Here is an 18,093-nt window from a genome sequence, read left to right on the forward strand (position 1 = left end):
TCGCCTATTAGTTGTCGGAATTGTGTGGGATCAAGATTTTCATCATAGGGTTCGCGAGGTATAAAACGTCAATTCGCTGTCAATCGATCACAATTTCATAGGGATTTTGTTCGTCGGGGGAGGCGAGGTCAGGCGAAGCTTCGTCGACGGCAAAGGGAGGCAGTCGACGTGGGTTTAGGAGTTGAAATGAAAGTTTTTAAAGTTTTGGGGTTATTTTAAAATTTATGTGTTTTCTTTTTTTAAAAATATGTAATTTTATATAAAAAATTTTAAATTATCAAATTGTGACACGTGTCATTTAACGGAGGAAATTAACGTCGTTGAAGGTCTGGGCACCTAAAGTGGTAACGTTTGTAATGTTAGGCACCTATTTAGAAAAAAGGACATAATTTGGGCACTTATTTGGATATTAAGCCAAAATTATATGGTCATATTGATAAAATTAAAAGTATGGTGGTCATATCGATACCAAAGCATAATTAGATGATCATTTGAGTAGTTTACCCTTTAATAATAAAACACGTAGAGGTTATAAGACCAAGAGAGAGACTGAAGGAAAATGACGCTTTCAAGCAATCAAACTAGTTGCTTTCAGAACTAATATCGAATCTATTAGTATCAAACAAGAAAGCTCCAGTTCTGAATAAGCAGAATATTCAATTCCTCCCCCCCCCCCAAAGAATTTGCTTCCATATTATTAATGTTTATGCTTTACAAGACGGCCAACAGGGTCATTAACAGAAGCGAAGCAACAACACTTTTGGAAGAAACATGTTCAAGAATCCTGTCATTCTGCAACTCCAACGCTTACAGAGAAGGTATGTACATTCACAGTCCCATAATAAAACTGGGTCTTCAACGCCATTTATATTTGAACAACACCCTCTCGTCTCTGTATATTGAATGCTTTGGAGTGGACAAGGCACGCCACTTCTTCGACGAAATGCCGCAAAAAGATGTCGTGTCTTGGACTGCGATCCTATCGGCTTATGTCAAGAGCGGAAACCATGAAATGGCCCTTCGAGTTTTCGATTCTATGCTAATATCTGGGCAATGCCCGAATGAGTTTACGTTGTCGATAGTGTTGCGTTCATGTTCGGCTTTTGGAGAGTTTGAGTATGGGACTTGCATTCAAGGTTATATGATAAAGCAAGGGTTTGATCAGAACCCAGTTTTGATTAGCGGTTTGATTGATTTTACTCCAATTTTGATTTAATAGGTGAAGCTTCTAACTTGTTTATTGAGAAGGCGAATCATGATACAGTTTCCTGGACAATGATGATCTCTTCTTGTGTTCAAGCTCGGCGATGGAGTCAGGCTTTGCGACTTTATGTCGATATGGTCGAGGCCGGGTTTACTCCAAATGAGTTTACTTTTGTGAAGCTTTTGGGAGCTTGTGGTGTCCATGGTTTAAACTATGGAAAATTGGTTCATGCTCATATGATATTGTGGGGAGTAAAGTTGAATGTGGTATTGAAAACGGCTTTGGTCGATATGTACTCGAGATGTCAAAGGATTGAAGATGCAATAAAGGTCTCAAATTTGACTCCCAAATACGATACCCTGTTATGGACTGCTATTATTTCTGGGTTTGCACAAAACTTTATGTTTCGAAAGCTGTTGCTACATTTCGTGATATGAGGGTCTCTGGTTTTATACCGAATAATTATACGTTTCAAGCATCTTGAATGTTTCCTCATTGATGTTGTGTCTAGAACTCGGTCAACAGGTTCACTCGAGGGCGGTAGTGGCCGGTTTGGAGGATGATGTTTCGGTTGGAAATGCTCTTGTCAACATGTATGTCAAATGCTCCGATAAAGTCGATGATGCGCTGAGAGCATTTAGAGGAATAAGCTTACCGAATGTCATTTCTTGGACCTCTTTGATTGCAGGTTTTGCTGAACTTGGTTTTCAACGCTATTCATTTCGCTTATTTACATAAATGAGAGCAGCAGGAGTGGAACCGAATTCTTTTACCATCTCTAGCATCATTGGGTCCTTCAATGCTGCAAAATCGCTTCCTCAGACACTAATGCTACATGGACATGTTGTTAAAACAAACTTATATAAAGATACAGTTGTTCAGAATGCTCTTGTAGATTTTTATGCCGGATCTGGGCTTCTAGATGACGCTCGGCGAATAGTTGATATGATGAGTTGTAGAGATGCAATCACATACACTACTTTGGCCTCAAGAATGAATCAAATGGGTCATCATGAGTTGGCGTTGAACATTATCACTGATATGAATAATGTTGATATCAAGATTGATGAATTCAGTACGGCCAGCTTCCTATCTGCGTCAGCCGAGTTGGGCACAGTGGTTACTGGAAAGCAACTTCACTGTCATTCCGTAAAATCTGGTTTGTGCAGGTGGGTTTCTGTTTTAAATGGACTAGTAAACTTGTATGGAAAATGTGGATTCATAGGCAATGCACAACGATCCTTCAGCGAGATTGCAGTGCCCGATACTTTTTCATGGAACGGGTTGATATCTGGATTGGCATCGAACGGGTACATTTCCTCTGCTCTCTCTGCTTTTGATGATATGAAACTATCAAGAGTTAGACCAGATGTGATACATGCATTACAAGGCTCACATCAAAGGAAGAAGTAATAATTCTTCCAAATGATCCACTCATCCAAGCATTGGAAAAGAAGATCAGAACAGAAGCAGACTTACGACAACATTTTGAATGAGATCATGATCTTATTTAGTCAAGATGTCTTATGGAGATACGACCGTCTGTCTCTTATCTTTCCAAAGGTTTTTGAATCGCATCAATACGATATCGGAAACTCAAGATATGTCTATTTTACTGAAAACGGTACATGCAGAAAATCCTATACGGGATTAATACGGGATTTTGTAAATATTACGAATTTTCAATATTTTTATTGATTATTTGTAATATAACTTAATATAGGATGATGCATTATCTTTTAGGATTAGATTTATTATTTTATTAAGAATTAAGGTTGGGTTAAAAATATTATCTTTAGTTATTATTATTTTATTAGAAATTAGAGTTAAGATATGTTTAGTTTATTATTATTTTATTCATTAGTTATTTAGGACCTTTAGAACTCAGCCCCTATATAAAGGAGACTTCATTAAACTTTGTAATTCAAGATTTCTTTGATTAATAATACAACGAGAGTTCGTTTTTGCAAGTGCTGATTGCCTTGTGCCTTCGAAGCTTATTCTCCTTGAATTCTTTCAAGTTCTTGTGAGTGAGATTAGTCTTCACACTCCAATTTATCTTTTCATCGCGACTAGGAGGGTTGGTTAGAGTCATATTATCGTGTTTGCCTTTTCATTGCGACTAGGAGGGCTCGATAGGACATTATCCATCGATTTTCCGCATATCCATCAACGTCATCAATCATCTTTACCGTTCACCTTCATAAGGGAGATCTTTTAATTTCTTGGTTATCTTATTTTATTTGCAATTTCTTTATCTTTTTTTTATCTTATTTTAATCTTATTTCTTATTTTGTTTCTATCACCAAAAAGAAACCTTAAAGAACCTTATCTATTGTTGTCACCTTCCCCATTCATCCCTTATTGTTCTTCATCGAGTCTAGATCTTTTCTATGTTTGATTCTTCAACAAGAGCAACATTCATCAATCCGCCACCGCTTCCCTATCAATTGGTATCAGATTTGGGCAGATTCTTGGAAAGAATCTTGTTTGTTCTTGCACACAAAACCGTCAAGGTATCTTAACGGAGCTAGTCCGGAGAAGATTCGTCGTTTCAGGTTCTTTTTATTTAATTTTAATTTAGATTCAAATCCTTCTTGTTAGTTTACTATTTTTTTTAAAAAAAAATTTAAAAAAAAACAAAAAAGGCAAAAAAACACACAAAAAAAAATAAAAAAGCCAAAATTTCAAAAAAAATTACAAACAAATGTATTTAGGTATGATTTTCTCTAGATATCATATTCATCATAATATAAATCTCCAGTCCAAAATTCACCCAAATCGGAGTTCATTAGTGCCTTCAAATACATTATTCAAGTTTCATTGGCAGATTCGATCTAGGATCTTGTCAAATTTCTTGAAAATTCTACATGAGGAATTTCGTGGTGAAAATTTCCAGATTGCAACTTCATATATTGAAGATCATTTACACAAAAAAGAAGAAGATTTGGAGATCAAGAACACCTTCAAACAAAGCGATCAAGAAAAATAGATTGTTTGAGGACTCACCGTTCAACAGAGTCCACTGGATACTACTGAAGGTATTTGGTTCTAAAATTTTACAGGTGGTTTCTTGACACATCGAAAAGCATTTAAGAATTTTTCTAAAATTTTCGGACACCGATAACCCTCTCAAAAACATTGCTCAAGTTAATCCAGCGTTTTCCAGGTTTCTGGGTTGGTTCTTTTTTTTCTTTGACTCTTAGTGCTTTAGGTTCTTTTGTTTTTTCTTTTTATTGTTCTTTTGCATTATATAACACATTATCTTTCTTGTGTTAGTAGGACTAAAGAGTTTGCATATTTATTCCTTCTTTGCATTCTCGTTCTCTTGGAGTCTAACCCTTGTTTGGCCTCTTAGAACTTTTAAGTTTTTCTTATAATCTTTGCTAGTAATCAAACTTCGATACGAACTGTGGAAGACTACTTGGTAAAGTGAGTTTTAAAGAGTACAAGATCGGCTTACTTGCCTCTCATTGTATTACTTTCTTGGAGTGACTTGTGAGGTTTCTTGCTTTGTTGAATTTTCTTTCTTTTATTTTTATTTTACTTTAAAATTTTCTTTTGAGTGTTATGATTTCAGAATGGGCGACGATAACAACAAGACACTTACGGCTATCTTAGCCACACTTGCCCGACTCACGACTCAAGTTGAAAGATTTGATGAAATCGTGAGAGAACGACAAGAACCACAACTGGGTCTACCAAACTAGAATCCAAGACCAAACAATACTGAACTTTTGGTACCCGGGAGAGAACAACCACGTTTCCAAGAACCCAAACTCTTTACAAAACCAAAGTTCACGATCCCGTCTTTCAAAGGAGACAACGATCCAGACAGGTACATCGAATGGGAATGAAAAGTTGATCTCATGTTCGCATACCATGACTGCCCCCAAGCTAAACAAGTTCACCTCATCACCATACAATTTGAAGGAAATGCTCGAACTTGGTGGATGTAAACAAGGAAAAAGATCCAGAACTTCCAAATTCCAACAATCACTTCTTGGACCGACCTCAAACAAACCATGAGGAACTGATTCCTACCGACACATTATACACGAGAAGTTAAACAACGACTACACCGACTTCGACAAGGTAGAAGTTCAGTTGAAGATTACTACAAGGAGATGCAGTCCTTACTCAATAGGGCTAACATAACCGAAAAAGAAGAAGTCACCGTGTTAAGATTCGTCGTCGGCTTAAACTCAAACATCACTGATCTTCTTGATCTACAAGGGTACGTAAACCTTGAAGATACACTAAAGAAAGCAATGACAATCGAATCACAAATCCAAAGGAGATCTCGAATCAGTGAACATTACCAAGGTACTTCATCCTCTTACCAAGGTAATCCTTCAAATCCTTCCTCATCTTCTACTCCATCTTCTCTGAAAAAGCCAAGAGATGACAAACCTGACAAGGAGAAAGAACGACCAGCAAAGAATGACACACTTTCAGTACCTAAAGATCAAATAATAATTTGTGAGGAGGTAGGGAAAGCAAAAAAAGAAAAAGTTGAGAAAGAGACAAAAGCAAAAGAGGTCACTAGTTATAAAAGCCAAAAGAATAATGACCTATGGGAGGTGAGTGAACCTAAATGTGAGAAGAAAAGAGTGACTCAAAATCTATGTGTGAGCACAAAAGAATTGAGAGAGAACCTTCTTTACAAACAACCTTGCATCCTTGCTCGCTTTAGGGAATCAATTGTTTCGATTTCTAACATTAACAAGGATTTGCCTAGTGTGTTTTCATCTCTTTTACAGGATTTTCGAGAAGTGTTAGGTGATCTACCTAACGAACTACCACTGAAAAGAGGAAAACAATGCCAAACCAATCTAATTCAAGGTTATATCATACCTCGTCAAACATACAATCTCGAAGAAACCAAAGAGTTGGATTTGTTACAAAAAGGCTACATCCAGGAAAGCCTTAGTCTTGACGCCATCTTAATGAAGAAACATGATTTGAACAACTCTACAGGCTTTATAGTTCGTGCACATGAAATCCATGTAAATGATGAAATAGTAAAAGCAACACGAGACTGGCCCACACCATCTTCCATAGCCAAGAGTTGTCGAATAATATTAAGTGACCCTCCTGACGGGTTACCACCTGAAAGCCCTGATCACTATGCCATATCAATGAAGAGTCACGATTTACGGGAGTCCAAAGGTAAGTATTTTATTACTCATTTTAATGACATTGTAACATACTTCTTCTCCTTCTTACAAGGTAAGGCTCGTGAAGTTGTCATCCATACTAAACACAACTCCTTTAAGTGCGTAGCTGACCGAGGTAAGCAAAACACATTAGACGATGCACTACCACGAAGGTATACTCTTAAGCATGCTACTATTCCAAGAATTGAACATATAAAAGATGTATATCACGATAACTCGAATATTTCTGATATTTCTACCTATACTTTTAAAAGTACTTTTAATGAGTTTTATCTTGTATATGAGTTTCCTTGCCAACTAAACAGGTTCTACAATCCACAAATCTCCTGTCGAGAATTATTAATTCATGAACCACACTTAGGAGACTTAAGGGATTACTTTAACAAACCAGTTGACATGGTTTTTAAACACTCATTCTCACCACAAATGAATAAAACCATGGAGAAATTATTTGAAGAAATCATACAGAAAGCAAACAATGGTCGACACCATGTTGAATTTCAACCTAAACATCAGATTACAAGACTTATATGCAAAAGAGGATTTCAAGACTACAAGAAATCAGTTCCTATAAAGAAGAAACCTCGACTGAAACGTATAAAGACACATCACATTGATCCTGGTAAATGTTTCACAAGTTTTCCTTTCAACACATCTAAGTCTCTTTCTCTTGGATTTTTAGATTCGAGGACGAATCCTTTTGAGGAGTGGGGGAATGATACATGCACCAGAGTCCATAATACATGCTTCTTTGGACTAATGTTTCTACTCGAACCTATTAGAAGAACAAAGTCTCGAAGATTCAAAGCATATCTATTCGGTAAGTATAATGTGAATGAATCATTAAACGATTTTAATGTTGCTCCCTTTAATGTTTCAGATTCGAGGTCGAATCTTTTTGAAGAAAGGGAGGATGATACATGCATCACAAGGCTCACATCAAAGGAAGAAGTAATAACTCTTCCAAATGATCCACTCGTCCAAGCATTGGAAAAGAAGATCAGAACAGAAGCAGACTTACGACGACATTTTGAATGGGATCCTGATCTTATTTAGTCAAGATTTATTCTGTAGATACGACCGTCTGTCTCTTATCTTTCCAACGGTTCTTGAATCGCATCAATACGATATCGGGAACTCAAGATATGGCTATTTTACTGAAGACGGTACATGCAGAAAATCCTATACGGGATTAATACGGGATTTTGTAAATATTACGAATTTTCAATATTTTTATTGATTATTTGTAATATAACTTAATATAGGATGATACATTATCTTTTAGGATTAGATTTATTATTTTATTAGGAATTAAGGTTGGGTTAAAAATATTATCTTTAGTTATTATTATTTTATTAAGAATTAGAGTTAAGATATGTTTAGTTTATTATTATTTTATTCATTAGTTATTTAGGACCTTTACAACCCAGCCCCTATATAAAGGAGGCTTCATTAAACTTTGTAATTCAAGATTTCTTTGATTAATAATACAACGAGAGTTCGTTTTTGCAAGTGTTGATTGCCTTGTGCTTTCGAAGCTTCTTCTCCTTGAGTTCTTTCAAGTTCATATGAGGGATATTAGTCTTCACACTCCAATTTCCCTTTTCATCGCGACTAGGAGAGTATGTTAGAGCCATATTATCGTGTTTGCCTTTTCATTACGACTAGGAGGGCTCGATAGGACATTATCCATCGATTTTCCGCATATCCATCCACGTCATCAATCATCTTTACCGTTCACCTTCATAAGGGAGATCTTTTGATTTTTTTGTTATCTTATTTTATTTGCAATTCCTTTATCTTTTCTTTATCTTGTTTTAATCTTATTTCTTATCTTGTTTCCATCACCAAAAAGAAACCCTAAAGAACCCTATCTATTGCCGCCACCTTCCCCATTCATCCCTTATTGTTCTTCATCGAGTCTAGATCTTTTCTATGTTTGATTCTTCAACAAGAGCAACGTTCTTCAATCCGCCACCGCTTCCCTATCACAATGCTATTACGTTCTAGTCAGTGCTCTCAGCTTGCAGTAATGGTAAACTAGTCAATCTTGGTCTCGAGCATTTCCAGTCCATGAGTGAAATATATGATATAGTGCCACAGTTGGATCACTATGTTCACTTAGTCGATATACTGGGACAAATCAGCCGTCTAGAAGAGGCTCTGGAAGTGACACAAACAATGCCCTACAGAGCAAATTCTTTGATCTACAAGACCTTACTGCGATCCTGCAAGGCTCATAGAAATATACCTCTAGCTGAAGATATGGCAAAACGAGGCCTTGAAATCGACCCATCGGATCCAGCATTCTATATACTGCTAGCAAACTTGTACAAGGACTCCAGTCGAGGTGACTTAGTCGAGAGGACACTCAAATTGATGAGGGAAAAACAATTGAGGAAGAATCCTAGCCAGAGCTGGGTGGAAATTCGGAACAAACTTCACCTATTTGTTGCTGGAGAAAGATCGCACCCACAGACAAATGAAATTTACGAGAAAATCAAATCGTTTGAGGCCGAGTTTATTAATCATGGATATCTACGACACGGCATGAGAGCTAGGGACTCGTATCATCACAGTGAGAAACTAGCAGTTGCATTTGGTCTTGTAAATACCCCTTCTAAGGCTCCTATACATATAATTAAGAACAATAGTATCTGCAGAGACTGCCATAGCTTCTTAAAATTTGTAGCACATCTAGTTGACAGGGAAATAATTGTAAGAGGGTAATCGTCTGCATTCCTTCAGAAAAGGAGAGTGCTCATGTGGAGTCTAATACATTTTGTTTTCATTTATGTTTCAGTCAGAATAATCCAATAATGACTAGCTAAAGAAAAAAATCAATAAATAAAGGATAAATTTAGATAAATTTCTGAAGGATGGAGAAAAATAGCACAGGGCAACAGAATTTTTGGGACCCAAACTATATTAACATTATTGGCAACTGGTTCCAGCCTTTGTCTTTAGGGTTTAAGCTCTGTTGTATTGAAGAAACAGGCACAATGCAGGATTGAAAAAAACATAAACAAAAGTGTGATTAGAAAAATGCAATCTTCAACTTTGAAAACCAAAGTGTCTCCAGCAAAAATGCCTTCAGCTTGCTTTTACTCCTTTATTTGTGGCTCCCAACAGGTGATTTTAGGCTCGTCCTTTTTAGAAAGGGCTTCAAGCGTCTTGTAGAACTCCTCTGGGAGAGGACCAGGACGGTGTAGAGGAACATGCTTGGGAACTGGTGCATCGTTTTCAATAACCTCACATTCATAGTCTTCGGGAACAACCCAAGGATCCAACTCTGCAACCAACATGACGTAGAATGGCATGTCATTATTCAGAAAATGCAAAACATCAGAAGTTTTCTTGCAATTAACTTCATACAAAGCTTGCAACAGAGGAGGCTTTACTGGACATTAGATAACAGATTAATGCACATCAAACAGCTCTAAAAGTTCCAACTAACATAATACCAAAACACAGAAAACACCTTCACATGGAGTAGGCCAGAAGAATTGACAACTGCGGCTAAAAATAATGCCTCGATAGATTTTGAATACGAGTTACCAGAAACTAACTATATGCCAGGGATAAGTAAAACAACTACCAGACTTTCAAAGCAGAAGCACAAACAATGCAAAACCAGAAGAACAACACGAAATATCTCTCGTCTAATGCCAGTGAAGTAAGGGTTCACATTTAAACAAACCAAATTTTGAAGATTGAGGTGATTGCTGAAAATTCACAATTCAATGCATAGATAAAACTGATTAACATTAACTAATTTAAATGTGTTAACCTTATAGAAAAAGTGAATGTTGATCTCAATTTTAATGTATATATCCCTCTTCATAATCCAAAAACCATTCCGATTATAGCCCCCCCACCATAGTATTCTCAGCTGATACCAAGTCAATTTCCATGTTACTTTCACAATCAAATTCATTCCAATTCCCATGTCCATTATTAAATTATGGCTAATCAATTCAAACGCCTTCTTATTAACAGAATTTCAGATTTTCCATATGCAACCTTGATTAAGCAAAATAATAACCAGCTCTAATTGACCCAAATTTGCTTGCATAAAGACAAAACCAATCATAAGCAAAGAACAAACCCTATAATGGCATGCATACATTTAAAACAAAATCGAAATAAAGAGAGATGGAATGGGAACAAACCAATCATTTTCCCGATAAGAGTGAGCTCTTCACGCGCTTCCTCGATGAGCTCCTCGACCTGGCCGCATCCGAGGCGCTTCTCGATCATTTGCCAGTTTTCCTCTTGGCAGACTTTCAAACGGTGGCGCGTGAAGCTTTCCACGGCCTTACGGTAGCCTTCAACGTCGGGTACGGACTGGATCTCCTTAAGGGTCTTGTTGTATAGCCCGATCAGGACATCTCTGGCGTTGGGGACAACGTCTAATCCGACGATCCCCGTCGTCTCTTTCACCTTCGCCAAAAACGGCCGCGCGACCAATCGCAGGAACACTTTTTAGCTTTGTCCTTTTCTTTGTTGTCGGATTCTGGCGGCGCACTGTATTACTTCTATTACCTCGGGTGTTTTTACTTCTGTTGCGATGAACAAAGGACCGGAGCTGAGAGAATGTAATTGGGTTGAGTTGGGTGGTGGTAGAATCGTGTGTTGCGAATTCAGGGGATGGACGAATCTCGACCGATTGTTTTGTCGTGTGGGTCATCGATCGGATGGTTATTGGTCCTTTATGGGCTCTTAATTTTGAAGACTCTCGTGGGCCAAGACTAGCCCATAGTGATCAAAAGGAAAATATATACAAGATTTAAGTAACGATTTGACCCCTAAATTATACCTCATCGAATAATATGGTACTTCAAGATTTTTTTTTCTTTTCAATCTTATACCTCTATTAATTTATTGTCTTTAAAATTAATTTATTTCATTATGAAATAATGATGTGATATATTTGACCAATAAAAAATCACATGAGACCAATCCAACACTAATTTCAAATGAAAACTAAGTCAAATACTTTTGTAAATTCATGCCAATTTTTTAAACATCCATGTCATCTCTATAGTTAAATATTAACGGTTAGTGGCTTGATTGAAGCATTTAAATAATTGTGATTGATTAAATCAAAATATCATTGGTCAAAATGAAATCTAATAATAATTAAGTGGTCATCTATGTAGTTTATCCTGATACTTTTGTAAATTCACGCAAAAGAGTTTTACATCTATGAGTGTCGAGTTAATATTATATGAATCAAGTACAAAACTAACTGCCCCCCCCCTATGTTATACTTTGTTAACAGTCAAAACTGATCGACGAATGGGGTTAACTAATTGTATTTTAGTTCATAATGATTCAATTGAATGTAATATTTTCCATTATGTCTCAGCTGATATTTTTTCTAATTTTTTATTACAAGTTTTTCAAACACGTGTCAGTACTTCACTAATGATTCTTGACATCAAATACTATTTTAAAAATAACGGATTAGTTTTAAGTACTAACTTGTGTAACATTTGTCAATCATAAATATTAATTTAAGAAAAGATATGAACTTTATATACATGTTTATATAATAAAAAATAAATTTTAAAGCAATAATCTCTAAATCAGGTGATTAGAAGTTTTCAGTTTGTCTTTCTTTCTCGTTGTCAAAGCCTTGCGCCATGCAAAAAGCTTGAAGTCGTTGCAGGCATTTGAAACAATGGAGCTTGAAACTTGTGGTTGAAAATTGAAAATGAAGGAGTAAGGCTTCCATCAATTCTTTTCCTTTCTCTTCCATGTTTACTGGTAAAAAATGCCACTTTCTTCTACTTCTATATTGGTGGATGTGATGTTTTCTGCATTTTTATAGCTTTTCTCCTTCAATTCTTCGTATCCAAAGAATTCGAGTATCTTATACAAGTATAGCTCTTACATTAAACAATACATATCCCAAAACACAACCCAACTCATACTAACACCAATACATTCCAAGCTGCGATAGGTAATAAGAACGATATGGACAGCAAAAATTGATCTACATCGAACACAGCGGCAATGGGAAGTAACCGAACTGCAGTAGAGACCAGCATAACCAAACCTGCTAAAATACTGCATTATAACACTGCATAACACCAAAGCTACATCATTCTTCAACCCAGCTCAACATCAATCCACTCCCCAAATCATACTAACACCAATACAAACGAAACACCTGTAGGAAGTTATAACAAAATGGACAGCAGTTCTGAAATACCACAAAAACACAGCACCAATGAGTTGCATCAGATCAGCAGCAGAAACCATCTTCATCAAACATAAACGACCTCACTACAGGTATATAAGCAAAAACCAGCAGTAGCCTGTCGCACCAAACCTGGGAATTAAAGACCCAGCAGCAACACTGTATAGCATCAAAATCTCTAGCTACACGAATAAGCCTCAGTTGAGAACTTGAGCAGATAACAGAAAGACCAAGTAGCTATTCGAATAAAGGTACTATGGACCTCAACCAGAAACAGGTACAGAGCAATTAATAAAGATTTAAGGACATGGAGCTAAAGCAAGACCTACATTCTGCCTTAGTAACGTATCATAGAGAAAATGTTCCATTCAAACGAACCCAACTAGATTGATAAACATGAGTCGACATGGTCACATTAATCCATAAGGGAGTCACACTGTCTAATCTAACAATTCATAATTAAGATAACCCCTTTGTAAACTAAAAAAATTAATGATTCACCTTCCCTCTTCATCAATGTTTGATATCCAATGTAACAAAAATAAAATCTCAAAGACCAAGCAAACATACCACACAGTCCAATCTAAAAAAAAAACAAGATACAGCACCTTTGTAATATATGTAACAAAATAAAATAATGATCCATGTTTTTAGATTGAGCGGAACCACTGATAATTTCATTTACGAGATCAGTTAAATTTAATGGATTAAGATAAACCATAATTATATATTTCGTAATCTTGATTTCTTAATTCTCTTTCTCCAAGGAGTTTGGTTGAATCAAAATCTAAATTATATGTTTCTTAATCATGATTTCTTATAACAAATTTGTTTGTAGGTGTACACAAAAAAAAATCAATTGTAAAAAGACATAAAAGTGGAACAAATCAAAGGTTTTTTTATTGATAAACATGAGTTACAATTTCTAGAAGTTTTTAAAATACAAAGAAAATCATTTGTTTCTTTTCTTTAATAGAGTTTCGATACAAAGATTGTTGAGGCTTGATAATAGATTGATTGAGTTTTCCCCCCGAAATTGTTGAGACTTGATTTTAAAAGATGTTGTTTGGAGAGTCATCTTTGGGTGATTGTCGAGTGACATGTAACATGTTGAGTTGGTGAGGTGGTAGGGACATGGAACTTCGTGGAAGAATAAGGTTATATGTGATGTTTTGGGCTTTCTTTGATAACATGATTTGACCCCATACTTGAAGAATGTTAGAAGACTCGATAACATTAGCTTTGATAAAAAAGGATAATGACATATTACCAAATAATATTCTAGAGGATAAGTATACTTGAATTGTGATTTAATATATTATACTTAGATAATTGATTTTGGTAGGTGGGCTTTCATCGTAGCCGTCAATGTAAATCAATTTGTATCGTTCATTACAAAAGGACACAACTATAAATAGAGATCTCCTTCACCTCATTTGTATCATTAATCCATCATTCAATAATTAAAAACATTTATCTTAAAGTTCTTTTGTTCTATTTTTGCCTTGATACCACTCTTGATAGTCTTGGTGTTAATATTAGAATTTAAGATTTTTCGTGATCTTATAATTTTGAATTCGTATGATGTATGAAACCTTCGCTTAAATTAAAAATATTAAAAAATATTCTTTCACAAAAAAATTATACTACTAACTTATATAATAATGTCACATTTGTCTACAAAATATGAAGCACATACAACAACAACAACAACAAAACCCTATTCCCATATGCAATGAGGTAAGGGGGAGGTGGGGTAGTAGGTTGCCCCCAACGCCAGATTGAGAGCAGCTTCCGTGGAAGACCTCCGGCAGTAAGAAAATTAAAAATAAAGATAAGATACAATGCCTGCATAAATAAATCAATAAATACATAGTTGAATAGTCTTCATATGCTGTCTTCATATCTGCGTCTGTAATGGTTAGTAAATCCCTACAAATAAATCCCTGCGTAAAAATCTCTGCTTATAGACAGAAACGTAAGTCCCGGTTAAATATAAAAAGAGGAAAAATGAAGATAAGGATATACAGGAGTCAGCGATAGCAAGCTACGAGAAGGAATAAAGTCAAATGGTTTAAAACCTAAATTAAGGCAACACTACTCTGTTATCCTAGTTCTAAGCCTTCATAAAATCTAATAACAGAAACGTATAAAAAGTAGAAGTCATGGAGATTACTACGAAGGCATTAAAAGGAGACAGAGATGCTACACCCTATGGTTGTGACCCACACTACTCGACTACCCTGGTCTTAAGTCTCCATACTTTTCTATCAGAGGTCATGTCCTCGGTAAGGGCTAATTCCTTCATATCAGATCTCAAGCAGTCTACCCACTTCCTCCTTGGTCGTCCTCTCTTTCTGGCACCGTCGAGTGTAATCGACTCTACCCTCCTGACCGTATCCGACGTTTGTCGCCTAAGGACATGCCCAAACCACCGTAGTCTTCCCTCTCTCAATTTTTCGGATACATGAACCACCCCCAAGGACATCCTAATTGCAGAGTTTGGTGTCATGTCCCACAGAGTTTTACCACATGTCCATCGAAGTATTCTCATTTCTGCGGCCTCCGTCCTCCTTACGTGATCCTTCTTGATTGCCCAACATTCTGATCCATACAGCAGCGCTGGTCTTATTGCCATTCTATAAAATTTTCCCTTAAGTTTTAGATGCACCTTCTTGTCACACAAAACTCCAGTTACAGCCCTCCACTTTAGCCATCCCGCCTTTATACGGTGTGTAACGTCATCATCTATACCCCCATCTTTATGTATCATAGACCCCGGGTACTTGAAACAATCCCTTGTGGGGAGAACGTGTCCTTCTATGCATACTTCTAGATCTTCATCGTTTTGGTTCCCACTAAAGTTTGAACATAAATACTCTGTCTTTTCAATATTGATCCTTAGACTTTTTTCTTCCAAAGCAGTCTTCCAGGAAGTCAATCTACTATTCAGTTCAGTTTTTGTTTTAGCAACTAGGACAATGTCGTCAGCGAAAAGCATACACCATGGAACACCGTCTGGTGTCGCACAAAAGATGTCGTCCATAATCAAGGCGAAGATGTAAGGGCTAAGAGCAGACCCCTAGTGGAGTCCGATTTCCACCGGGAAAGGCTCGGTGTCGCCAACTGTAAAGTCAAGTTCATATATCTAATTGGATCAAGAAAAAAGTAAAGTATCAAATTGAATTTTAAAGTAAAGTTCAAGTATCAAATTGTATATTGTCTCATACTCTAAAGTTCAAGTAAAGTTAAGCATGATCTTCTTGTACTGTTTTGTTAAAAAAAACACAACATTGATCCAGCTTCCCCTAATTTGTACTTCTAAAATAAGAAGAAAGAGGTCAATTATTTGTATTATTGCAACCGATATCATGATCTCCTCCAAATGTTTCTTCCACAACACCTTGATTTTCATTCATGTTCAGTTACAATGGGCGTTACACCTATCAATTATTTCAGCATAAAAGAAATCAATGTCTTGTCTGTAAATTCCTTTCTTGAGGTTTTTGAACAATTGTACAACTTATTCCTCACCAATACTATCCTTAATAATCCCATTCTCATACAGCAATTGCACATCTATGGTAGACTTAACTATCATCTCAAAAACCGGGATAGTAACCAAAGTGTAAGATTTTAAAATTTTGTGGTCAATTTAGATAAAATTAAAAAGTTCAAGGAGTTAATTTGAAATTATTGGTGTATGTTGATTAGAAAAGTTGAAAAGAGGAAGGGGCATATTGGTTATTTAGCAAGGAAATGAATTTAAAATTCATTCCTTGGGTATTATATCCACGTGGAAGGGAAAGAAGGGGTTAAATGAAATCCATAATTTTCTTCATCTTTCTTCCGCCTCTTTATTGTGAGTCTCCATAGCTAAGGTAATGGATTCTCAAATTGGTTATTCTTTGTAATTTATGATTGGTTTTGATTCTTGGAGTGTTAGGAAAGCTTAAGGAAGCTTAAAAAGAAGTAAAAACTAAAAGATGGAGAAGTTAGGAGTGATCAAGTAAAAAGGGTTTTTGATTGAATAAATCAGAAAGGGTTAGAAATTGTATTTGGGAGTTATATTTTATTTGGTATGATTTTCGGTTCTAAGTATTCTAGTGAGATATTGGAGGTTTAGATGTGTTAAAGTGATGTAAATTGATTTGAATAAGTGTAGTTGAGTTTAAAGGCTTAAAATGAGTGTAAAATGGGAAATTTAAGTAATTTTTGGTTAATTTTCGGGTTAAAATGAGTAAGTCTGGGTAAAGGGTATCGGTACTGGATGAACAATAACGATACTTCAAAGCAAAAATATGTGAAATTCGGGTTTGGGTATCGATACTGGAAGAACAATATCGATATCATAAGGTAAAATTGTTTAAAATGCTTTAATTAGTATCAATACCAAAAGAGTAGCATCGATACCTAGAGTATCGATACTAATGGACAAGTATCGGTACCATTTTTAGAAGTCGAATTCCATAATGTAGAATGGGTATCGATACTGAAGTATAGTATCGATACCATAGTGAGGGAGTATCGGTACTGGGCCTGGGGTACCAATACTATTCATAATAAATTTGTGAATCAAGTGTTTCTTTTAGCTTAAGTTTGGATGATTGATTAATAGTAATTCAAATTCCGATATTTATATAAATTGTATTATTGTGAAGATATCGATCGAAGGCAAGTACATGACGATTTAAAGTTATAAGGTCAATTATGAGTGCTTAGTGTTTTGCTTTGACTAGTGAGGCCAAGGTGAGTGCATACTACCATATATATATATATATATGGTGTTATGGAAATAAGACTTGCGATGAGTCTATTTCCAGTATATTCGATTAAACCATTCTGAAAGTGTATGAATTGATATGAGTATATGTTATATGAATATAATCCCATATTTGATTTTGTTTCTATGTGTACATGAATATAAGCTATGAGTAAAAGCCTATGTCTAAATGTTATATGCATTGTTCTACATGATATATGTATTACATGTCATTTTATGTGATTACATGAACACGTGATATAAGATATGTAACATGGATCTATGCGATAATATGTTTATATGATACATGCACTGCTATACATGAGCTATGTGTTACATGTTATCCTATGTGTTACATGATCTACATGGATACATGAAAATAATATATAAGCTATGTGACATAATCTATGTAATATAAGCTATGTGACATGTTCTATGTGACTGATTGTCTATGTGATATAAGCTATGTGAAATGGTATAAAATGTAAAGCCCATAAGTATGTAATATGAGAGCTAAAGGTATAATTGACATGCCAAGAGTTGATGGTTCTACGCGGTCCTTCGGGACAAATCTAAGTAGTCATTCGGGACATTTCTACGCGGTCCTTCGTGTTGGGATTTTCATAAGCTCGAATCGACAATCGAAAGAGTTCGTCAAGAGGGGTTGGGATAGTTCTTGTGTTTAGGGAGTAAGGATATTGAAAGATAAAAAATTTGCACAGTGATTTATAGTGGTTCG

General features: G+C 35.8%; 1 protein-coding gene and 1 pseudogene across 1 annotated transcript; one reads left to right on the top strand and one right to left on the bottom strand.

Annotated features, from left to right (window-relative positions):
- The first annotated feature begins 681 nt into the window (after nt 1–681).
- LOC120117009 lies at nt 682–9,160 on the top strand (annotated as a pseudogene).
- Nucleotides 9,161–9,316: 156 nt separating this feature from the next.
- Nucleotides 9,317–10,869, bottom strand: LOC120117755 (probable NADH dehydrogenase [ubiquinone] 1 alpha subcomplex subunit 5, mitochondrial; the record flags this gene model as incomplete). The annotated part of the gene is made up of 2 exons (XM_039137991.1): nt 9,317–9,676; nt 10,557–10,869. Coding segments are annotated over 2 exons (501 nt in total), but the record flags the coding sequence as incomplete, so codon positions are not given.
- Nucleotides 10,870–18,093: the final 7,224 nt, after the last annotated feature.

Source organism: Hibiscus syriacus, unplaced genomic scaffold (assembly GCF_006381635.1).
Source record: "Hibiscus syriacus cultivar Baekdansim isolate YM2019G1 unplaced genomic scaffold, ASM638163v2 tig00000916_pilon, whole genome shotgun sequence".
Taxonomy (NCBI): Eukaryota; Viridiplantae; Streptophyta; class Magnoliopsida; order Malvales; family Malvaceae; genus Hibiscus; species Hibiscus syriacus.